This window comes from Pteronotus mesoamericanus, unplaced genomic scaffold (genome assembly GCF_021234165.1).
Source record: "Pteronotus mesoamericanus isolate MK-2021 breed Mesoamerican mustached bat unplaced genomic scaffold, CSHL_Meso_final contig_121, whole genome shotgun sequence".
Lineage (NCBI taxonomy): Eukaryota > Metazoa > Chordata > Mammalia > Chiroptera > Mormoopidae > Pteronotus > Pteronotus mesoamericanus.
This window is the reverse complement of record NW_026555046.1, coordinates 5,037,820-5,062,998: the sequence shown is the minus strand read 5'-3', so window position 1 is coordinate 5,062,998 and position 25,179 is coordinate 5,037,820. Positions and strand designations below refer to the sequence as shown.

The 25,179-nt window shown below is 40.6% G+C and overlaps 1 protein-coding gene and 1 pseudogene across 1 annotated transcript in view; one reads left to right on the top strand and one right to left on the bottom strand.

The window, feature by feature from the left end:
* Positions 1–3,083: 3,083 nt before the first annotated feature.
* The window catches only part of AFF3 (ALF transcription elongation factor 3), a 539,761-nt gene continuing 517,665 nt past the window's right edge, over positions 3,084–25,179 (top strand). The window contains exons 1-2 of the mRNA XM_054586382.1: positions 3,084–3,140; positions 3,289–3,399. Coding sequence (XP_054442357.1) covers positions 3,347–3,399 — 53 coding nt within the window. The 5' untranslated portion in view covers positions 3,084–3,140; positions 3,289–3,346. The remainder of the gene's footprint in view (positions 3,141–3,288; positions 3,400–25,179) is intronic.
* Positions 9,387–9,550, bottom strand: LOC129080893 (DNA-directed RNA polymerases I, II, and III subunit RPABC4-like; annotated as a pseudogene).

Below are 25,179 nucleotides of genomic sequence, written 5' to 3'. Positions count from 1 at the left end.
TTCAGCCAAGCATCGTTTTCTAGGAGAATGGAGAGATTATAAAAGGAAAATTCCTACCTGGTCACAAAGGCTACCTCTGAGTTGCAGCCATGTCTTCGGAATAAGGAATTAATAAAACCATATAAGGTCTTTCTTCTCTCCATTCATAGCCAAAGGGAGACCTTAGTTGGATGCCACAGATTTGCTTCTGGGCCTACTTAGGAAGCTTCCCATTCTGGGTTTGGGGGCTATGAGTGGGGCCCTTGCTAAGTACACTTGTAAGCTTTCCCCAGAATGAGCAGGATTCATTCCTTAGTTCCTTTCTGCATAGATTTTGCTCAAACAAACAGACCTGGCTAGGAAACCAGCAGCTCCCCTCACTGAAATGCCTCCTCCACAGGAACTATGTAGTTTCATTCAGTGTCTGTGGAACTGCTGGATCTATCTCAGGAGAAAAGTCCCTTAAGTAAGTCTCAAGGTCGACTTTATAGGAAACACCAGTTTTTATTTTTAATATTCCTTGACAGAATTTGCTTCCCTTTTAGGTCTGGCATTCTAATTCCAGAAAGTCTAAGCTCTTTTTTGCTTTGTATTAAGGATTTCAAATTTGACAACTAAACTAAACACTTGTTTTGGTACAGGTACATAGGGGCTAGAGAATAATGGGAACATCTTAATAAACAAGACTAATAATAATAAAAAAAAGTCTCCCCATTAAGGCTCTTATTAACTATTCTACATTTTACTTGTAAATACTACTCATTTAGATTTATTTCCATGACACCTTCATAAAAATGGTACCTACAACTATTATTTGGGTTTTCAAAAGGTCCTATTCTCCAACTGAACATCCTACACAAAAATATACAATGGAAATAAAAGTATTAATGTAATTTAACCCAGGCTAGAGGGCCCAAACAGAAAATAGGAGCTATTTCTGATTAAAAAAAATGTAAATACCCATGGTGAACTTGCTTTAGGTTCAAGTACACTCATGCATTAACATAAAGCACTGTGTTTAAATTCAAATATAAATCTCCCTTTGAAGTAAACTGCTCCACTAGCTCCATATACTCTAGTGCTTTCTCTTTCTCTTTTCTGGGACCATGTATTTATCTTCAGTCTCTACAGTGAAGGCAAATCTGTATCTTGAGCTTCAAGCTCTGGATGGGACTCCCAGTAAACATGGTTCTGTTTGTCCTTCAGCAGCCCTCCTTTGTATAAACAGATGTGGTGGGAAGGGAAGGAGAGCCAGATCTCTGTGAGGGGTGGGAGGTCTGCTTTCTGGAAGCTTCCCGGCTGCAGCCCCCAGCACAGGGACAGGATGCATTCCTGGTCTAGGCTGTGGAACTTGCAGTTCTTCCAGAGAGGGGCTGTTCCCTCCTCTTCTCCACCCGCCGCCGATCCTTTGTTCCTGGGAATGCTGTCTGGATGGCTCAGGCATCTCACTTTTGCCAGAGCAAACATTTCTAGCAAACACGTATGCTGAGGAGATATTATGAAAACAGACTTTTTTCTTCTCTTCAAATACACTGTGGATTGGGATTTGGGACAACAGTCCTTCTCACCTGTACTTTCTACTGTATTCAGAGTCTCTTTGTTCTCTTGTAGCCTTGGTACTTACCTTCAACTAATGAGGGAGGCTTTTAGGGATCAGAATTGTCAGCCTGTAAAATAACAATTTAATTTTCTCAAACTATGTGGACACTCACTCTGCCTTAATTTGTTTTACATTTTGCACATTAATTATAGATGCCAATAAAGGAAGGACTACTTCAGAGTTGGGGGAGTGAACATTTTGTCATACAACTCCAAATGGGAAGGAATTCTCATTGGTCTTTTCTTCCTCTGCACGTTCGCCAGACTTCATTTGTTAATCCTCATTCAGGGGTCACGGAGGGGAGTGGGTGACTCTCAGGCTTGACCCTGGAGGGATCCTGTGTCTTCTACCCAAGGGTCTATATTTCCAGGGACCCCAGTCAGTGGTTCTTCTCACTGAGAAAGAACAAAGGGGAGAGTACCAGAAAGGCCTCTCCATGGTGGGGAGTGGGAGTTTGAGGCAAGTGGTGGGACCTAACTACATTGCTCTGTACTGCTCTCTCCAGGAAATCTCTGGAGTCCTGAGTGAGGCTCCCAGAGCTGTGGCCAAGAGGACAAGGAAGGTGGGGGATGGAGTAGGGTTCCCGGTTTAGGAGAAACACATCTAGACGTGGGATTCTCAGCATATCCATAAAAGTCAGGGAGGGGAAAATGTCATTTAAAATAAAGGAAGCAATAATAGGGACTTGAGAGCCACAATGGCACTCTATTACCCTTCCAGCTGACAGACGACACTCTCCAGATTGGAGATGGGGCAGGAAGTTTGCAGTCTACACCCAGAGGCCTGCCCCCTTCCCTGAAAGAAATAAAAAGAGGGGAGCTTGGTTTCCTGGGACGAGCCAGCTGGTGGATGGTGGGACCCCCACTGCAGGCCAAACTGCGGGTCCCGCCAGGAGAGCTATCCTCACGCTTCTCCTTAATTTCCCTCAACTTAACTGACTCCAGATATTTTAAACGGTTTGTTTACGGCGCTGCTGGAGGCGGCACAGTTAACTCTCACGGGCCTGGGGCGGTCCGGAATTCCCCGGCACCGACTCTAGGTCTGCAGGCTCCCCGCAGCGGGAGAGCCCGGCAGGGTCAAAGTGGATCCTGGGCCCAAAACAAGAGCTTGCAGACCAGGAGGAGCGGGCGGGCCGGGGCGGGCGGCAGGAGGTGCGCCAGGCGGCCCGCTCAGCATCCCCCGCCCGGCGCCACCGCCTGGCCTTCCGCCCCTCTCGCAGGGCCGCCCCAGGCGTCCCAGAGGGTCCGAGGGTCCGGCGGGCGCCAGGGGTGCCGGGAGCAGAGCAGCGCGGCCTGCGGGTGCCGCGGGACCCCAAGGGGCGGCGCGGGGAGCGCAGGGGCGCGCGGGCAGGCGCGGCGCGGGGCTCCGGGTGCGCGCGCCTCGGCCTCGCCCGCGCACACGCGCCTCCCTGAGGAGAAAGAGGCGGCAGGCTGCGCGGAGCGCGGCGGTGGGGGCAGCGGGCCGGGCCGCGGTGGGGCGGGGAGGAGGAGGGGCAGGCGCGGCGGCGGCGCGGCGAGCTAGCGGCTCTCCCGAGTGTGCCTGCGCGGGAGCCGGCGAGCGGGTGAGTGTGGCTGCTGCTGCCCAGCCGGCCCGCGCCGGGGGCGGGGGCGCGGGGAGCCCGACCAAGGTGGGGGGTGGCGAGGGGGGCGGGCGGCGGCAGCAACCCCGGCGCGGCTGGGATGCACCTTGAGCGCCGTTTTTCGTTGCAGCGCGCGGGCGGCCCGAGCCTCGGCGGCGGCGGCAGCACTGACACCGACACCTCCCACCATGGACAGCTTCGACTTAGCTCTGCTCCAGGAATGGGACCTCGAGTCACTGTGGTGAGTCCCTGCGCGGGCCGCCAGGGCGGGCAGGAGCTACGAGGGTTCGGCCAGAGCCTCACCTGGGCCAGGCGCTGCGCCGTGGGGGTGGGGTGGGTCCGGGCGCCCGCTGCGCCCGCTGCGCCCGCTTCTTCCTGCCTCACCGGGTGGATGCGCGGCCGCCTGCTTGTCTTCTTGCCCCCTTTCCAGTCTCCTCTCTCCCGTGCTGCTCGCCCCAGCCCAGGGGCCGGTGATCTGGGGAGCCAGGGGCAGAGCGCAGCCATGGAAAGAAAAAAAAGAACCGATTTCTAGAACGTGTCACTAGTGTCCGAACCCACCCTTCAATCCCCTACCCCCTCTCTTCTCCCTTCCCTCTCGTGAACCCCTTCCCTCTTCTCCGAGAGCCTCTGGTTTTCACCAGCGGACCCCCTGGAGTTGGGGCTTCAGCGTAGTGCCCTCAGAGGATGCTCTAGCCACTGCCTGTCGGCGCCGGGTCTTGGCAGCTGCGTCCTTTCTGCCCCTCCCACCCACTACCAGCCGAGATGGAAGTGAGCACCAGGGCAGGGGGCGAGTGTTTCACCGTGTGGGAATTCCAGAGGCCTTGGCCCAGGGACACTCATTTCCTCGAGGTTAATTCCTTTGGGCCCTTTCTGCACACCTCTGCACAGTCGTCCTCTTCATCTTACCCACTCCACCCACCCGCCTCACGCAGCCCTTTCTGCCCGGTTGGCGGCTCAAAGCCCGGGGCGCTGGCGGCCTGGGAGCCCTCCGGCTTCGGTGCCCGGGTTCTCACATTGAGGAGCTGCTAGAAGCAGTTTAATTCCGGTTGCGGGTATTTAAAAAATTTCATTGGCTGCTTCAACATCCCCCACCCCGCCCGGACCTCCCCCCGCCCCCATCGCCTAAGTGTTTCCAACCGGCCCTGTTCAGGTGGTAAAATTACTGCCTGCATATTATTCCTGGAGGAAGTTGTGTTCTGTTTAATATTTACGGGAATGAACATCAGCTGAAACAAGCATATTAACTGCACTCTGTTCTGTCTCTGGTAATCGCTTACTGTGGAGCTGAGCTTTTTCTTTTGCTGGGGGGATTAATTCTGTAAAGAGTTCACATGTCTTCTACTCCAAGTGGTGTGCACATGAATATGCAAAGTACAGTTTTAAAACTAAACTGCTTTATGATTTATAAATCATAGATTGTCGAGATGATATGTGGATGTATGTATATTTTCAGTGATTTAGGTTTGTAGCGACTTTTTCTAAACCCAGGTGTTACAAAGTTGACACAAAACTAGCGCATTATGGAGCCGTTTCTTATAAAATACATGAGGATGGGCCCTAATGTAATAAAACTTTTATATGTTACACTGTGGAAAATTGGGAACTTCAAAGAGCCAGTGTAGAAAGAATATGAAACATGTTATTACTCTATAAAAGTTGCTAATTACTGTGTTGTTGCTCCCGGGGATATTTCAGCCTTTCATTTACAGATACCTATTATTTTACAGATTTACATTTAGGAATGTTGGTTTCTAGCACAAATTCAAAAGGTTTCTAGGTAGCAACTGTGCTTTGAAAATGACTTTTGCTTTTAAAAGAGAGGTTTTCAGTCAAAGAGAAGAACTAACTTATTGTTTTGGCATATTTTCATGCTGTTTGTCTGCCTGCTGACTCAAATTAAAGCCCTCTAATGATTTTTATGAGTAATGTTTTGAAATTATCAGCCATAACCTGTGGGCTTTTCCAGCACAGGGCCTTGAGCCTATTTCCCTTTGCATCCTTCCTTCCCATATGTTACCTGGAGCACAGTTATACAATAAATGTCTGTTGAGTTGACTTGAAACTTACATTAGCCACAATATACTTATTCTTTTAAAAGTGAAAAAAAATTAATCATTTTTTAAAAGTTGCTACCCATGAAATCAGGTTTTAATTAATCTGTCAACTTATTTTTGGCTTATGAAAGCATGCTGACTGTCTTGCTTTCAATATGGGACAGTTTAGTTTGACTGAGGGAGTGTTTACAGATGTAGAATTTTACATTTTACTAACGCTTATCTATTTCTGATAAAGATAAACCAAACTGCTTGAGTATGTATTTTAATATAGACGTTTTCTCAGTCATAGATGAATTTTTGGATGGTATTTTCTAACTCAATTTTGTGGTTGACTTTTAAGCTTATAACTCTTTAACTTTACTGATCGCTTTTAAACTTACAGGTGATCCAAAGTAACTAACATTTGTGTACTTTTTGCATGTCAGATGCTTTCCTATACATTTTTTTCTTATTTGGATCTCGTTAACAATCCTAGAGGTGGCAAGTGGTAGTAGTCCCATTTTATAAACAAGTAAGTAGTGGTTTTGAACTGTAAAGTGACTTTTCTGAGACTATAAAACAAATGGACATTTAGTGAACACTTACCATTTAGCAGATACTGTTCTAAATATATTACATGTTTTAACTCTTCTAAATACACCACATGTTTGCCCGGCCAGTGTGGCTCAGTTGGTTAGAGTGTTGTCCCATACCCGAAGGATTGCAGGTTTGATTCACAGTCAGGACATATACCTAGGTTGCAGGTTCGATCCTCCATCCTTGGTTGGGGGCTCATATAGGAGGTAACCAGTTGATGCTTCTTTCTCACATCAATCTCTCTTTTCCTCTCTCTCTAAAAGCAATGAGAACATGTCCTTGGGTAAGGATAAAAAAAAAAAAACAACTCATGTTTTTAGCTTATTTAATCCTCACAACAACCTTGGGAAGCAAGTAGTATAATTATTCCCATTTTACAGATTGAGAAATTGAGGGTGGGAAAACTCAGGTAATTTGCCCAAGGTCATGCATCTAGTAGAACTGGAGGACCTGTATTCAAACCAGGCATTAATTCCAAAGCTCAGTTTTCAGATTTCCAAATCTGGTGCATTTTCTGTAGTCCTGCAGATGTCTCTCAGTTTGTGATGGCGGCTCTGAAATTAATCACAAAACAAAGGTTTGATGGATTGGAAAATAAGGTTTTGTTAAAATATGAAAGAAAAAGTCAGAGCCCTGAATGATATTGATCTAAAACTAAAAATTTGAAAACAAAATACTACAGTTTAGGAAATTATTTCTACCTTATATGAATTCACTTATATATATTTAAAATATATAGAAATTTAATATAAGTATATTTATATTAATACATATATATTTAAAATAAACATAATATTAAAATAAAGACAACTGTAAACTTCTTTCTTTAATTTATCTTTGACAAACACTTTTATTTGTAGAGGGTAGGGGGAAGTATAGGTTAGTGGAAAAAAGAATCGTATTTTAATCCCTAACATTTTTTTAAATCAGTGAGCATTGTTTTCTAATAAAATGTATTGTAGTTTATTAGTTATGACTGTAGGTTTGAACCTGACCTAGCTTAATCTAGTCATCACAGAAAGTGTCCCCAGATGACTGTATAGACAATGTGAAGAGAAAAGCTCTGTACTGTTGAATATAATCAATATAGACAATTAGTTGATAATTCAAGAACCATCTCTTCTGCCTCCTTACACACTCTCTCCCCAACCCCAACTCAGAAGCGCCTACACTTATTTTTCAAGGGAGATTTTTGACCTCCAGATAACTGCTTCAACTTTTCATTTCAGCCAAACCTTAAAGTTGAAAAGAAATTTCCACCTCTCATTCCATTTCCCATTTCTGATTTGAAGCAAGAGTGTATAACTTGGAACACAGGAAAACACTCATTCTGCACCTGCTCCACAACTCTTCATCTGTAGAGTTGAATACGTGAAGATTTTTGGGATTCAGTCAGCTTACAGGGGTAGATACCCAGAGGAACAGTGCTTCTTCACAGCCTCTCACTCCATTCCTTCTGCTCTCCACTAGCTTTTGATCAGCTGCTGGGCATATAAGCTGTTCCTCAGGGCCTTTAAAATAATGACCAACCCTTTTAAAAGGCTAACTGCTGCTTTTACTCACTTAACAAATATTTATTGATCATCTTTTAAGTACAAGACTTTGTGCTGGTTACTGTAGGAATACAAAGATGAGTAAACCATGGGTTGGTATGTTATTTTCTAGTAGGGGAATGAGGAGGATGAAAAAGGAAGTTTTCAACATTTTTTATTCAGAAAAAAGACCACACTTAGGACTGGGGTGGGTCGTGGAGGAGAGAAAGAGGAAAAATTGAGTTTTGTTTTTTTTTTTTTTAAGGCTTCTAAGGAAAAGGTGGCCTTTGAACTAAGCCTTGGAAGATGAATGGAATTTTTACATATGGTGGGGGTGGGGGTATTGACAGGACATAGAGGCATCTTGGGCAAAGAAAGAACTTGAACAAAGGCTTTCATGGTATATCTGAAAATCCTTTCATGAATTGTGGCATTACCTATACCAAGTGTTTTAGAGATGCAGAACTTAGTAATCATGAGTTGTTTTTAGTGAATGAGAAAAGTTTTCTAAGGTGAACTTAGTCAAATTGGATTTAATCTTTCTTAAATATGAACACATTTTAGTTATTGGGGAGAAAGTCTATCAAAATACAATAGTAAATACTTAGATTCCTCTTTACTACCCCTCCCCCCAACAGCTTTACATAGGCCAGAATTCACTTACTTTTGTTCAGATAGGCATTATACCTTATATTCTTTCAAATTTGAACCTTTGAAGTTGTAATTAATGGATATTTCATACTCATTAATTTCTTCAATAAACATCCATAGAGTATTAGGAATAGGATAGATACTGTAGAGCAATGGCTTTCAAATGTTTTAGACCATGACTCACAGTAACAAATACGTTTAGCATCGCAACCCATTATATTCATGAATACACATGCACATCACTGAAACAAAAATGTCATGAAGTTATACTTATTTGTACAATGTATGATGCACTTTGACAATTTCTTCTTTTTCCTTAATTTTTTTTTCCCCATTCATGGGTTTCAAAAAACAAAACAAAACAATATAAAAAATCCCCACTGTATGGATGCAAAAGGAAGTTTGCTGGGAGCTTGCAGGAGAATAAGCAAAAGCTGACACTGCCTGTTTGAGGGGGATGAGGGCACGTCCCCTTGAGAGAGTAAGACCTTCATGGTTAAGTGGCATTTGACATGGATCCTGGAGAAGAAAAAGTTTAGAAGGAGAAAATAAAAGGTTGAAATGTCCACTGGGAGGGAAGACTATGACTAGAAATAAGGGGGGAATGAAGTGTGGAGCTTTTTTGGTGAAGATAAAATTATCAACCTGAAGCAGGATGGAGATGGACTGTTCTCTGTTGGGGCTGGGGGGCGAAGCAGAGCTCTAGCAACTTAGTCTCCACATCATGCTCCCTGTAGTGCCTACTAACACTCTTGTTTCTCTCAGATCAGCTGCCAGTGGACATGCTCAGTCCATGGCTTCCTCTAGACCTCCTTAGATGAGCTTCCCTGACCCTTCTAGTGTCTAAAAACTGTCCCCAACCACTGACCTTGAACCTCAGGTGCATTGACTCTTTAATCCAGCTGCAGCACAACAAACATTTTTTAAGGCCTACATCATTCCTTTTGTCAGTCTTTAGATGTCAAAGCGATTCACCAGGACACGAAGAGCAGAAGTTGAGGTGCACAGTGATGGGACCACCTCCTTCACTCAGGTGGGCTGAGCCTGGGTCTTAGTTCTACAGTGATTGATCTAGAGCAGCATTTATTTTAACAGTTGAGAATATAAAACGTTATTTTTGACAAGGGCCCCGTTGATTCCAGGTTTTGATTAAAGGTGTGGTTGGGGAAGCACTTTTAACCTTCATTGTATCAGATGACATATACAATAAAATTAAATTACAAATAATGTAATTGAACAAAAAATAATTTCCTTATATAAACTATTAATAGACACTTAAATACAATATGGTTTTTAAAATGAAGTCATATGTATATAGTTGTATTCATAAAGATAAGTACACTACTCAAAAGCTATACAACATTAACAGCAAATCCAAATGCGAACAAAGATATTTCTCTGAATTCCATGTTTCATCGAGCATCAAAAACTGCCAATCTTTTGTCCTTTTCTTGTACATTATTCTGTATCCACATTCTCTGCATCTGATTGGATCTCTGGATTTTATATCATTTTCTCCACAGGTAAATACCATTGGCTTCTGCTTTGGGGGTTGGACATCCTTCTGGGTATCCATTGTTAGTCCCCATGTACCTTCTGCAAACTCCACACTCTTGCTTCCAAATGGAATAGAGCAGCAATTTTTAACCATTTTCATCTCATGATATACAAGATAATTGCTAAAATTCTGTGGCACACCAAAAAATGTATTTTTGCTGATCTGACAAAAGATAGGTATAATTTTGATTTTTTCAAACTGGCTGACTGTTGTTTTGTTGGCTGTTGTCATTTTTTTTTTATTTGACAATCTAAGGGAAAAGAGATCAGTGCCCCTGACTAAACAGTAAAATTCTTGAGGCACACAGATTGAAAATTGCTGGGTTAGAGCAGTGAAGTTGGTGGCACTCAATCTCATTGGCTAGAAATGGCTGCATGCTTGGCTGTGGCACGCTCATTGGCCGAGAGCCCCAGAGTGCCCCAGAGGTAGGAAAGGGTCTCAGTAGGTGTGGGGTGAATACAGGGGTTGGGCAAAAATCTAATAGTTCACAGTGTTCATATGGAAAAATATGTAATAAGAGAATAAACTTTGTTTTGCATGCTCACAGTTGTTAATCTACTTTTGCTCACCCCTGTATATTTCCAAGAAGAGTGACTTCCGGGCCTAGGGCCTGTGGGCTGCTGCCTTGAAGGGGCTGGTGCCAGTGTGAAGGAGACAAGGATAGGTGGATGGGAAGTGGTGAAGTGCTAGGGTCAAGGAGCTGATTGCTTCATCTACCCAGTGCCCTAGGTGGTGCGTTTTGGAGCAAGCCAGGTGGGGAGACTGGTTAATTCAGGGCATAGAGGACTTGAGTTCAACTGGGGGCCACCAGGGTAACAGGGAGGATGCGCGCTGGATGTGCAGATGGGTTTTTAACCAAATGCCTTTTGATGACGCTAAGGATGAATGTTGTGTCGGGGGAAATGATTCCTTCCTGTATTCCAGATTCTCCCTTGTGAAAATGTGGGAGGGTTATAAAATGCTAAGAATCTATTTTGGCAGAATGTCCCTCTGAACCAGAGTGGGTATACTCAGTCACACTTTAGGTTTAGTGACTTGAACTGAGACCCTTTCCCATAATATTGATTAAAGTAACAGTCAAATTAAGGGGAAAAAAAAACCTCTTAAAATGGAATGAAAGATTTTTGTGTGTGTGTAAATGGAATTTGTAACATGGAATAAGTTTTCATGTTTGAATTTTCTTTATTTTGGGAATAAAACCTTGGTGGCAAAATCAAGGCCATAAAAGACGATTTTAATATCATTTAATAGTAACATAATGTTTTCTTGTTTTATTTCAAAGTGAAATCCATAAAACTTATATTCACTGTTGCCTGTTCCCTTTTGTCTGGGAATTTAATTGAGGTTTCTGAATTCAGCTGGCTCCAACCTTGCTTTCTGTTTGGCCCTGGGCAGCTCACGATTTTTCTCATTTCCTATTCTCAGTCTTGGTTTAATCACTTACAAAATGACAGCACTTATACTGGCCTACCTCATAAGGTTGTGATGTTAAGTAATAAAAGTGTCAATTGCTTTGTGAATGCCAAATGTAGTTCTTTGATACCCTTTGCTTCCTTAAAAACGCCTCTTCATCATAAACAAGGAGGGATACAGAAAGGCCACATTGGGCTAGGTCATCCATCTGGTGCAGAGTTCTGTCTCTGGTGATGGGACCCTGGGACATTTATAAAGTAGAGATTGGTAGTTTTCTTAGTTGTACATCATACCCTAGCAGACAAATATGCCCTTGCTTATGGTTGTACTACTAACATGTGTAGATACATTAACCATTACATAATCTTTGATGTTTCACTGAGAATGTATTGAATTACTACCCATTACATCAAATGAATTCATTTGGCACCGTGGGTCTCATTAAATTATATGAGGCTAATCATAATTTAGTTTCTATAGAAACAAAATACATAGTTACACCAGGGTAGGAGGATACCACACCACCCAAAAAACTGAAGTAGGCTGAGTCTCTGGAAATTAACACCTGAGGACATGAGAGGGGCCCTCAGAGTGTTTGAAGGAGTTGGGAAGGAAGACTAGAGTTGTTCAGGGTTGCTCAAGGGTAGGAGGAAGATCAGTAGGTGTGACAGTATCTAACAGCCATGTAACACCCTCTGTTTTAGAGGTAACAATTAGCTGTTTCTAGGAGGCTGTAGACGCCTTGCCAGGTACTTTCTGGAAAGAGATTCCTGGGTAAGTGGATCAGCAGCAGTACGTTATCTCTGACAGTCCTTCTACCTTCAACATTCTGTGATCATTCCAATCATAGGGTTGAGGAATCAAAGAGTGTGGAAGTCATTAATCGTATGTATTGTACTCGTGTCTTTTCTCTTTTGTAATTTCTCCACTCACATGTGAAGAAAGGCAGAAGGTACTTAAACTCCTTCACATAATTTCTTCCAAGCAGTTCATTGTTGGCTGAGGTAAACAAAATGTCTATAATTTGGAGACCATGCTAACATAGAAATTCAGTTTAGAGCTATGTTGCTTAACTTGATTCTGAAATTTTTTTTTTCCTTTTATATGGACAGGAAATTGGTTTTCACAAATCCTCTCTTGTCATACCTATATTGTTTACTTGAGTTATGAAGTGACAGAACAAATTTTCTGTCAGTGCTCATTGAAACATTAATTAGTAACCTGGCAGTTTAGATAGAAAAAGGCTTTGCAGTGGTGTCCTACCTTTTGGCATCTCTGGGCCACATTGGAAGAAGAAGAGTTGTCTTGGGCCACACATTAAATACATTGTAACACGTAATGACAAAAAAAAATCTCAAAATGTTTTAATTGAATTTATGATTTTCTGTTGGGCCTCACTCACAGCCATCCTGAGCCTCATGTGGCCTGTGGGCCGCAGGTTGGACACCCCTGCGTCTAGTGGATCATCACCAGTTCTGGGAAATAACATGGCTTTGTTTTTAAATTTAAAAAATATATTTGTTTTTCTATCAAATATATCACGTGAAAGAAAAGACCCAAGGCTTGGAAAACTGTTTTGAGAATATAGGTCAGTATATTCTCTTTATTAACTATCACCCAGGTCAGTACTTCCTAGACATTGTGCATACAGATGACTTAGGGATCTCGATAAAGTATTGATTTTGACTTAATAGGTCTAGGGTGGGACTCTAATTCTGCATTTCTAAGCCGCTCTCAGGCACTACTGCTGGTCCACAGACCTAACTTTGAGTAGCAAGAACTAAAGGGATAAAAATATCTTTGAACAGAAGCTCTTTCAAAATACTTCATTTTTCCCTCTTTATGTTGGGGAGGCTTTGTGTAATAACATTACAACTCCATAATGCCAGGAGGTTACATTTAGATGTAGCAATTATTTTATTTTTGCGCATCTTTCTGATATTTCTGATGAGTGAGGGGGTGGTTAATTGTATCCTAGTGTGGATACAGTGGGGAATAAACACAAAAACTTAAACAAAGTTTGTAATAAATAGGCTAATCATTTTTTACAGCTTTACAGTTCTTGTCAGTCCTTCAAAGACTGTGTCCTTCTGAATCATGAGAGAATGCTGAATAACTAGATTGTCTTCCAGACACTTCTGGTTGTGTCAGGAATCTCACAGTAGCTCCTGTAGGTGCCCAGGACTCAGACCAAATGTCTGCATTGTCTCCCTGCTATTCTCTCTTTGGGAGGGAACAGGGGGTGGTGGAGGTGGCATTGGTGTGTATGTGGCGGGGGGCAGTCTTTTGCAGAATTACTGCACTACCCTCTGGCCATAGATGCAAATTGTAACTTTCCTAGTGTCCTAGGAGCAATTACAGTTCAGCTTCAGGTGGAACCAATGGCAAGTGTCGGACACCCCAGGTGGGGACCCTCTATCCCAGGACTGCCAGTCACCCTCTCCCTCCGCCCTTACCACAGTGCCGTGAGTCCATCAGATGGTCAGACTGAGCTGCAGTTTTCATGTTTAATTTCCAGTCTTATTTCATTAGAAGAAATATGTGCAGACAGGACTGATTATGTGAGTAAATATAGCACAATTGGCTTTGAAAAGTGCTGTGAGATTGGCGGGAAGTTTATTTACTTTCTCTTCTTAATGAGGGTTTGGGTGTGTGCATCACACCACATCACACACATATTTCTGTTCTCCGAGATGGCAGAGAAGACTATTGCTATTAAGAGAAAGCCAGATTTGGTTTAAGCAACTGCGGCTCTTTCAGATTTGAAAAGATTATCTGACTTTTCGGGCATAGGAGCATCCAGTATGAATCTTGCATCCTTGGGACTACATGTGAACCTACAGAAGAAGCACTTGCAATAGTTTTTATCCCATTGTTTGGGGAAGTACTTTTCATTTGTGCTTCCAGTTGTCATAATATTGCCTTATACATCTTAATGCATTATGTTATCTAATTGTATTTAGCCATTTCTTGTGATATGCAGTGTTATTTATGACCACTGATTTAACTTTTCCTTCAAGACTGTTGCCTTCAGTGCGGAGACAGGTTAGGCCCATAGTGAGGAAAACAAATATTTGGTTGTTGCTTTGGTTTGTACTAGTGTCATCAAATTCATGCATTTTCTTCACATTGGAGAAAACACTTTATTGGCCAACAATGTATGGTACAAAGAATAGAGTAGTCAGGTGATTTAGACAACTCTTGGGGGAAAAAAGGACTCTCAGAGTCAGTGGTTTGCTCAGATAGGTCTTAAGGAAAAACTCTTTTTGTTCTTTATGGAAAAAAAAAAAAAACGCAACTGATGATGGTCAGTTACATTCTGCACTTTGGTTACATTATTCAGGCTTTGGGCCTTGACTGAGAAGACAGGAAGTCAGCATGGCCCTGTTTGCTCCCTTTCATGCCAACCATATTCCATGGCAGGTAGTCTGTTGGTGTCCTTTCTCAGAAATGCTGAGGTGGAAAGTGCCATTGGAGGTTGAGGACTTTACCTCAGACTAAGAGGTGGGTATCTTTACTGAGCATGGACTGCAGTTTACTGACATAGAGGCTTAGGATCCAGAATGTTCAGTCCCTCTACATTCTGAAGTCTCCTGCTCAACCCCTCTCTTAGTCTATAGCCATGGTGGATTCGTCTGTTGGGAGGTGTAGCGTTAGAGACCCTCTGAGCAAAATACATACACTGTTACAGACTTCAGCGTCAGCAGTAATGGGAAGACCATACTACTCCAAGTAACATCCATATGTCATAGACTTCTCTTTTCAATGTAAAATCAAATGGTTTACTATTTTACAGTGGAATACCAGTTGTACTTCTAGCAGCGTTAAGTGTCTAGGGGAAGACTTTAGCCTGGCCTTTGTTGTCAGGGCTCAGGTGGGTGATGCAGACAAAGTCCATGCTGTGCCTGAGCACCACTGATCATCTCCCATTGAGAGATATTCAGAGCTCAGGACAGATGTGTGCAGAGCCTGCTGAGTCTTTCTCAGAGGCACGTCCATGCACAGGAGAGGGCCACTCAGCTGGTGCTACATGGATTCTGCTATTTGTGTTTCTTTCATTGAAGACAGATCCTTCCCCAGAATATGCATGGCCTCTTCTGAGAACTACACCTTTTAGGTGACTGTTCTTTAGAGTGTTTGTCTTTGAATAATTAGAGTTTAATCTTTTAGTGTGCACAGAACACCTGAGAAAAGTCTTCTGTGGGAAAGCTGGTGGACCTTACCTAATACCTAGCTACCCTTCTTTCCCCTCCTCCCCTTCAACTTGAATTACAACTCCAAGGCTAACAGGTTCTGAGTGTGAAAATTAAATATTTATAGTCTAAAATGACAGTATTTTAGTTTTTAATATTTAGGTAGATAATTAGTTACATAAATTAATTTCTATTCTTTTTCTTACTCTTATCCTCAGCAGGACAAAAGTAATGTTTTAAAGTCTTAAAATATTATATACAGTAATGTAAGACAGTATCAGTGCTTTGAACTGGTCTTTGTAACTTTCTTCATCTGGATTTATAGGTTTCTGGATTGAGATAAACAACCATTAATTGAGCTAGACACAGAAGTGAATAGATCACCTTTTTCGTTCTTGATGTGTTTATACTTTAGCCTAGAACAGATTATTTCAAATAACCTCTGTAGAGTTTTTACGTGCTCTAATAGTGAATTCTAATGAGTACACAAAAGGGTGAGTACTGTACCGATTGTGGAGTTTAGGGAAGCATTCCTGGAGAAAGTAACGTCTATTTTGAATTTTAAAGGGTGAATTGGAGTTAGGCTGGGAGCGGGAGCGGTGTGGTAGGTGCAAAAATGTCAACAAAGGCATATTGTTGAAAAAAAATGCATGTTGTGAACAATAGCAGTGACATGGGTAAATTGCAGGTCTGGAGCATTAAAGGTAGGAAGTGACAGAAGATGAGTTGGAGGAGTGGAGGCCCAGGGACTAGGCCTTGGGAGGCTCTGCATGGCATTCCAAGGAGCTTGAACATTTTCCAGTAGGTGATGGCCTGCTATTCAGGGTTGTGAGCAGGGGAACACACCGGTCACATTTGCATTTTATTATTTCTAGATGGTGTTTTATATGGATGAACCTGGTGGCTGGGGGATCAGGAGGTCAGGCAGGGAGTGATGATGCTTAGCCCAGGCCAGTGAGGATGGAGAGGGGGAGAGGGATTAGAGAGGTGTTTAGGGGAAGGCAGTGGTAGAACTTACTGATTGACCAGATGGGGAGGATGAGGGAGGATGAGGGACCAAAGACGCTTGTGTGATGAAATAGGAAATATAGGAGGAGGAGCAAGCTGAGTAGGAAAAGATAAAGTGTTTGGATTTAAATATGTTGCCTTTAAAGTGCCTGTGGGCCATCCAAGTGAAATTGCCTGCAGAAAGTTTGCTGGGTGATAATGATGTTTAGAAAGAAGGGTAGGACAGAAATAAAGCTTTGGGAGTTACCAACATACAGGTGCTGGTGACAGCTGTGAAATTGGACAATATTTTCCAGGAAGAGTGAGAGAATGAGAAGTAGGCTGAGGACACTGGAAGGGCAATGGGAGGGAAAGCAGTTTAGAAAGCAGTTCAAAAAGAAATGGCCAGGGAGGGTGGAGACCAGGAGAGAGTGGAATTCATCGTCAGCTGCTTCAGAGCAGTTACCTAACTTGGGAAGGTTGAGGTGGTCTGTGGAGTCGGCAGGTGGGGTGAAAGAATGAATGGGAAGCAGGAGAGAGGAGACTATGAATGCTCTTATTTTTTAGGGGAAATGTGAGCAACTAATGGAGGAAGGTCTCAGAGAAGGGAGTAGGTAGGCAAGGCCCATAGTAAGAGGAAGAGCATGTAGATGGTTATAGATGTGGAGAAGTTGGGTTGTGGAGACTTTTAAAAACCACCTGTGAGAAATGGAAGTTTTAGAGAATGGGACCACAGAAAAGAGGATAGCCTCAAATATTAGTCTCTGAAATGTCAATGGTAAGTGTTGAATCAGTGACTAATGAATGAAAAGTCTGCATAAGCCACTTTTAGCATAAATTTGTCATACCACCCATAATTTAATTATACTGTTTATAGAAGTAGTTTTGAATTAGAAGTAATTCAATGAGGCTACAGAGCCAGGAAAAACTAGTGGACTTTTCTAATTGTGGACTGTTAAATGGATTTTTAAAAAACAATTTCAGACACGCAAGACTGAGAGGTGCCCCAGGGCGTTCTGATGTTGAATGGCATAACTCCTTAGAAGGGCACTTAGCCCATCTGGCCTAAGGGCTTCTCATTGTTTCTTGGATGTAAGGAAGTGTAGCGAACCCTTTACCTATACCATATCTCATTTAATCAGCATAATCTCTCATGTAGTTTATGTTAGTCCACATTTTATGGAGAAAGAAACAAAGGTGCATAGTATTGTAACTTACTCAAAGACACACAGCTAGTATGTGCCTAGCTGGGGTTTTACCCAGGCAGTTTGGCTCCAGAGTCCTTACATGTGGCCACCATCCTATGAGAAGTATTTCTCCATGCCATGACAGAATTGTGGGGCATGAGTTCTGAGGTCTCTTCCAACCTCAGAATATTTATGATAATATACATGCACATATACATAAATACATACATGTACATGTATACATACATACACATGTGGTCTTCAGCAGGTTCAGTGAGGTATGTATGGAAAAAATAAATCTTGAGGGTTACTTGGACTTTTTAACTCAGAATGAATAATATGTAGTGTTTAAATTATTCTGTATTTTGGACAAGGATTATCTGTAATTCATTGTCATTTAGGTACTGATTATTTTGTCAGTATTTAAAATGTATAAAATGTACATATATACACTGTCTATATATCTTCTCTTAATTATTTGTATACTCATAAAACCACTAACTTGACAAGTATTATGAGTGAAGAAAATGGTAACAACTATTTACTATAGCTGGTCAAATCTACTATAACACCTAAATGTAACTTTATTATTAATAATAATAATAATAATGGTGCAGCAATAAAATCAGTAAAACTGCCTGTGAAAGTAATCTGAAATAATTATGTTAAGATGATTCTTTTTCATGTAGATTATCTTGAGTTTCTTTTCTCATTTTAGTTTTTGCATAGCGAGAGACTCTCTTCTAGCTATATGACTGACTTTATAAAAAAGTGTTGCTTTGATAGGAATAAGTACATGAGCTTAATTTATGTTACGTGACATTTGGGTGAAGTAAAATTAATAAATTCTTGGCTTAAGGAATTGTGACATATTGAAACACATGACAAGAATAACTTTAAATGTCATCTTTAAAAATTCTTGAGAATAAGACAGATTCTAAGGTAGGTTTAAAAAACCCACTTGGCTGAATTCCAGAAAGACACCATTTGATAATGGGAAAGGAAAGGGGTTTGGAGCCAGCATGCAGTGGGCTCAAATTCTGACTGTGATTTACTAGGTATTTTACCTTAAACAGGTAACTTAACCTCTCAGAGCCTCAACTTCCTCAAGTATAAAATGGAAGTAGTAATGCCTTTGCCATCGATTTGATGTGAAGACTAAAAGAACTGCACATAAATAGCCTGGCCTATAGTAGGGCCTCAGAATATGGTAACTTTATTATAATTCTCATTATATTTTCATTCTGTGGTTACTTAATTTTTTCTTCTTTTTTGATTAACAATTATATTCGATTGCTATATCCATTGTGTTGCTTAAAACAGTTTGTATCTTTTTTTTTAATTGGTATTTTTTTTTGAGGTCTGGTTTTGTGTTTAATTAATGACTATGGCTGATGTGTTTGGAGGATAGTCTAATATCATTGTGCACAAGGATTCATTCTTATGACTTCATGATCCTCCTCAGTGCTGATATAAAGAGTGCTATGCATTGTAGATGCTAAGAAATATTTTAAAACATTTTTGTATGCATTTTAATTAAAACTCAATTAAAACAGAACTTGAAAATTGGTGCAACAATTATTAAATTGTTCAGTTTAGGTGAACATAGGAGGAATCTCAAATGACAAAATTTCTAATAATTCTTTTCTGTCAGTAACAAATGGATATCTTTCTAATATTTCAGAGGAATGTCTATCCCTTGACCTCCTATCTCTACTTTGATCCATACCCATATGCTAGCTCCTCAGTTTCCGGACTTAGAGTGACCCCATATTCTCCAGTGAGATGACAGCCCACTGTGGTCATAGTACAGTGAACCTAAGTCGTGGATTGGTTGTTTCTGTAGATTTCAGATTTGAGTGCTTTCTGTTGTCTTGATACCCTTCTGTCATCATTGCATTAATTGCTGATGCAGAAATAGGATAAGATTTACGTCAAATCGCTTGATTCTGGCAAACCTGGATATGAGTCATTACATATTTCTTTCATACTGAATTGTGAAATCAACTTCCTCAGTTATTTATGACATCTGCCAGGTGAATTAAAGTGACAAAGGGGGTTAAATGTTAGAATTACAGTTTGTCTGGCGATGCTGTGGTGATAAATAGCCCACGGATCTCAGAGGCATAGTTTCAAAGTGTAGTTCTTGTTCACATTACATGGTAGTTGAAGATCAGCTGTGCCCTAGTGTCTTTTTCATTCTAGGACCCAGGATGACAGAGTACACCTTTTCTTTGGTGAAGGGAAAAGAGGAGCTCTTGCTGGATGGGGCAGATGTCTCATGGCTCCCATTTCATTGGCCTAACAAGTCATAAGGCCAAGCATGATATTGGTAGGGTGGGGAGAAGCAGTACTGCAAGTCACCTGGTGGCCAGAAGGATGCTATCATCCTAAAGGGAGGGCAGTGAGAAGTGGAAAACAATGGTACAGTGTACTATGCAGTTAATCAATATTTTTTAATTAATTATTTTTTAAAAATCATGTTTATTCTATTACAGTTGTCTCAATTTTTCCCCCTTTGCCCCCCTCCACGCATCTCCCCCCAACCCCCCCCCCCACCCCAGTCAATTCCTGCACTGTTGGTCTAGTCCCTTCAGAAAGATAGCAAGATTTACAAAAGAGCTATAGAACTGCCTGGTAGCATGTTATTTTATATTGCAGATGATTTCTTCCATTGGCCAGTGTTTTTTTCCTTACTGAATTTATCTCTTTTGAATTTTCATTGTAAAAAGGGGAACTGAGGAAAAAGTTGGTGAAGTGTTTTCATCCAGAGAGCCAAAGTTTCCATGGTATAGGCTTACAGCATTAGGGAAATTGTTTTTAAAAAGTATGTCTTTAAACAATTTGCCTTTACCATGTTGAGAATAATACTGTAATTCAATTATTATGCCCTGGTTCTTAAATTAATAACTTGACTTTGCTTGCCACTGACTAATTAGAATCAAATTGTGAATGAAGAACAAAATATATACATATATACATATACATATGTATTCCCTTCCAATACATATATTGGAAGGGAATTGGGTGATAAATTATATGTTTTACAGAAAAACTAGGTCTTATTTTTTTAACCAAACCTTTACTTGTAACGTGAGCCCAGTGTAAATTTTTGAAAGAATTTAAACAACAAAAGAAGATGTGCGAGCCTATAGATTCTCAGAGAATGATAAATGACCATTGATGTGATTGAATGAATAGGTTAGTTTATTGGGGTACACACTAGAACTTAGCAGGATCTATTAGCTTAGGCTTACTCTTGGCCCACTTTAGGCCTTACAGATTTTAGAATAGGCAAGATCTGTGTTCAAGTCTTCAGAAAATTAATAAATATAGTCCTGTTCTGCAACATAGAATAATATTCAATTCTTTGTATACTTGGTTTTTATTACCTATAAAGAAACGTGCTCAATATTGTTGGAATAAATTACCACTTTTTTGTTAATTCTCATGAAACTGAAAAAGGAGACAGTCCACACCAATACTGTGAAGTGCTTAATGTTGTTTAAAATCTCTGGGAGACTGGACCAAAGTAAAAATACAAAATAAGTAAGTGAAAATTTAGTCATTATTTTCTAGTTTGTATGAGCATCACTATGCAATATTTTGAACTGATTGCAGCTGCTATAAAGTACTCTGAAGAAAACCCAATAGAGAAGAATTAAAACTTAAGGAGATTAATATTCTTTAGTGAGTCTAACAAGATCTTTTGTTGCTTCAAAATCTTTTCCAATTCTCATCATTTAATCTTTTTGGCTATATTAACAAATGTAGTTTTTCTTGCACATTTTCTAGAATTGTGTATACCAGGAAACATTCTTCAACCAAATATCATAGATAGGTTTTAAAAAGCTAAAGTAAATTCTGAATTTTTATTCTCTATAGTCAGATTGAGATTGACATTAAAAGAGCAATATAATATTTTTAGTTGCTAGTAATTATTTGGTGATAGAAACATGAATCATTGATATTTTACATTTTATTTTGTGTATTGATCTCACATCTTGCATCCTTGCTGAATGTATTTGTTAGTCCTAATAGTTGTGTGTGTGTGTGTGTGTGTGTGTGTGTGTGTGTGTATTCTTTAGGGTTTTATATATACAAGATCATGTCATCTACGAACAGAGATAGTTTTGCTTCTTCCTTCCCAATCTGAGTAGCTGTTTTTTTCTTTCCTGATTGGCCTATTAGAGCTCCCAGGACAATTTTAAATAGCAGTGGTAAGAGTGGATGGACATCCTTTGCTTGTTCCTGATCTTAGGAGGAAAGCTTTCAGTCATTTGCTTTTAAGCGTGATGTTATCTATGGGTTTTTTGTATGTTTTACAGGTAGATGAAGTTCCTTTCTTTTTTTTTCATGTGTATAAAGATTTTAATCTGATGACCACATTTTTATTTAATAGATGTTATTTCCATTTTCCCATTTCCCTAACTATTCCTTGACAAGATCTTTTTAATTTTTTTATTTTTTTAAAATTTTATTTTAATTTATTTTTTTCAAATACATTTGTCTCTGTCTCCTCCCCACCACTTTCCCTTGCCCCCTCCCTTCTTCCCTCCCTCAGCTCTTCCCCTTTGGTTTTGTCCATGAGTCCTTGCTATATGTTCCTTGACTTGCCTCTTCCCTTCCTTTTCCCCACCCCCCTTCCCTCTTGTCTCTGTTGATTTCTTTTCCTTTCAGTGTTGCTGATCTTATTTTCCTTGCATCTTTGTATTGTTGGTTAGGTTCCGTTTATAGGTGAGATCATACAGTATTTGTCTTTCGCACCCTGGCTTATTTCGCTTAGCATGATGCTCTCCAGTTCCATCCATGCTGTCGCGAAGTTTAGTTCTTTTTTTCTTTCTGCTGCGTAGTATTCCATTGTGTATATGTACCATAACTTTTTGATGCAATCGTCTACTGATGGGCATTGAGGTTGCTTCCAACACTTGGCTATTGTAAATTGTGCTGCTATGAACATTGGGGTGCATAGGTTCTTTTGTATTGGTGTTTTGGTGTTCTTAGGGTATAGTCCCCGCAGGGGAATCACTGGATCAAAAGGCAGTTCCATTTTCAGCTTTTTGAGGAAATTCCACACTGCTTTCCACAGTGGCTGCACCAGTCTGCATTCCTACCAACAGTGGACTAGGGTTCCCTTTTCTCCACAGCCTGGCCAGCACCTGTTGTTTGTTGATCTGTTTATGATGGCCATTCTGACCAGTGTGAGGTGGTACCTCATGGTGGTTTTGATCTGCATTTCCCTGATGGCTAGTGATGCTGAGCATCCTTTCAAATGCCTCTGGGCCCTCTGTATCTCCTCCTTGGAAAAGAATCTGCCCAGGTCCTTTGCCCATTTTTGGATTGGATCATTTGTCTTCTTGGAGTGGAGTCAAATGAGTTCTTTATATATCTTGGAGATCAGACCTCTATCTGATGTATCATTAACGAATATATTTTCCCATACAGTGGCTCCCTTTTCATTTTGCTGATGTTTTCTTTTGCCATGCAGAAGTTTCTTATTTTGATGAGGTCCCACTTGTTTATTTTTTCCTTTATGTCCCTTGCTTTAGGAGACATATCAGTGAAAAAATTGCTGCATGGGATATCTGAGAGTTTCCTGCCAATGTTCTCCTCTAGGACTTTGATGGTGTTGCGACTTATATTTAGTCTTTTATCCATCTTGAGTTTATTTTTGTGTATGGTGTCAGCTGATGATCCAATTTCATTTTTTTGTATGTAGCCATCCAGCTCTCCCAACACCATTTGTTGAAGAGGCTATTATTGCTCCAGTTTATGCTTCTGCCTCTTAGGTCAAATATTAGATGCTGATATAGACCTGGGCTTATTTCTGGACTTTCTATTCTGTTCCACTGGTCTATGGGTCTGTTCTTGTGCCTGTACCAGATTAGTTTGAGTATAATGGCTTTGTAGTAGAGTTGGATATCCGGTATTGTGATCCCTCCTACTTTGTTTTTCTTTCTCAAAATTGCTGAGGCTATTCGGGGTCGTTTCTGGTTCCATATAAATTTTTGAAATGTCTGTTCTATTTCTGTGAAATATGTCATTGGTATCTTAGTAGGGATTGCGTTGAATCTATAAATTGCTTTGGGTAGTATGGACATTTTGATGATATTAATTCTTCCAATCCATGAGCACGGTATATGCTTCCATTTATTTGTGTCTTCCTTAATTTCTTTTTTCAATGTTGTATAGTTTTCTGCGTACAGGTCTTTTACATCTTTGGTTAAATTTATGCCTAGGTACTTTATTTTTCTTCTTGCTATATTGAATGGTATTTTTTTTCTGATTTCTTCTTCTTCTATTGCATTGCTGGTGTACAAAAATGCCTTTGATTTCTGAATGTTGACTTTGTATCCTGCTGTTTTGCCAAATTCACTTATTAGGTTGAGGAGTTTTTTGGTAGAGTCTACAGGGTTCTCTATGTACACTATCATGTCATCTGCGAACAATGATAGCTTTACTTCCTCCTTTCTGATTTGGATGCCTTTTATCTCTTTCTCTTGTCTGACCACTGTGGCTAGGACTTCCAATACGATGTTGAAAAGAAGCGGTGAGAGCGGACATCCTTGTCGTGTTCCCGATCTTAGTGGGAAAGCGTTCAGTTTTTGCCCGTTGAGAATGATATTGGCTGTAGGTTTTTCATATATGGCCTTTATTACATTGTGGAATGCCCCATTTATTCCCATTTTGCTGAGTGTTTTGATCATAAATGGGTGTTGGACCTTATCGAATGCTTTTTCTGCGTCTATGGAGATGATCATGTGGTTTTTGTCTTTTCTTTTGTTTATGTGATGTATTATGATTATTGACTTGCGTATATTGAACCATCCCTGCATGCCTGGGATGAATCCCACTTGATCATGGTGGATAATCTTCTGAATGTATTGCTGGATGCGGTTTGCCAATATTTTGTTGAGGATTTTAGCATCTGTGTTCATCAGCGAAATTGACCTATAGTTTTCTTTCATTGTAGGGTCTTTATCTGGTTTTGGGATTAGGGTGATGCTGGCCTCATAGAAAGAGCCTGGGAGTCTTGCCTCCTCTTGGATTTTTTGGAATAGTCTGAGAAGGACAGGGGTTAGCTCTTCCTTAAATGTTTTGTAAAATTCTCCTGTGAAACCATCTGGCCCTGGGCTTTTGTGTGCTGGGAGTTTCTTGATTACTGCTTCAATTTCCCCAGCTGTTATCGGTCTGTTCAAGCTTTCTATTTCTTCCCCCTTCAGTGTTGGAAGATAATACTTTTCTAAAAATGTGCCCATTTCATCAAGATTTTCAAATTTCTTGGCATATAATTGTTCATAGTAGTTTCTGACGATCCTTTGTATTTCTGTGGTATCAATTTTTATTTCTCCTCTTTCATTTCTGATATTATTAATTTGGATCCTCTCCCTTTTATTCTTGATGAGTCTGCTTAAAGGCTTGTCAGTTTTATTCAGAGGATTGGTTGATCCTCTGAATTGTTCTTTTCGTCTTTTTGTCATTCAGTTCTGCTCTAGTCTTGACTATTTCCTTCCTTCTACTTGCTCTGGGATTTATTGGTTGTTGTTTCTCCAGTTCTTGAAGTTGTAGTGTTAGGTCTTTTATTTGAAATGTTTCTATCTTTTTTTAGGTAGGCCTGTATTGCTATGAACTTCCCTCTCAGGACCGCCTTTGCTGTGTCCCATAGGTTTTGGACAGTTGTCTGTTCATTTTCATTTGTTTCCAGAAATTTTTTGATTTCTTCTCTTATCTCATTATTGACCCATTCATTGTTTAATAGTCTACTGTGCAGTCTCCATGAGTTTGCAAGTTTTTGAAGTTTCTCTTGGAGGTTGATTTCCAGTTTCAAGGCCTTGTGGTCCGAGAAAAAGTTTGGTATTATTTCAAT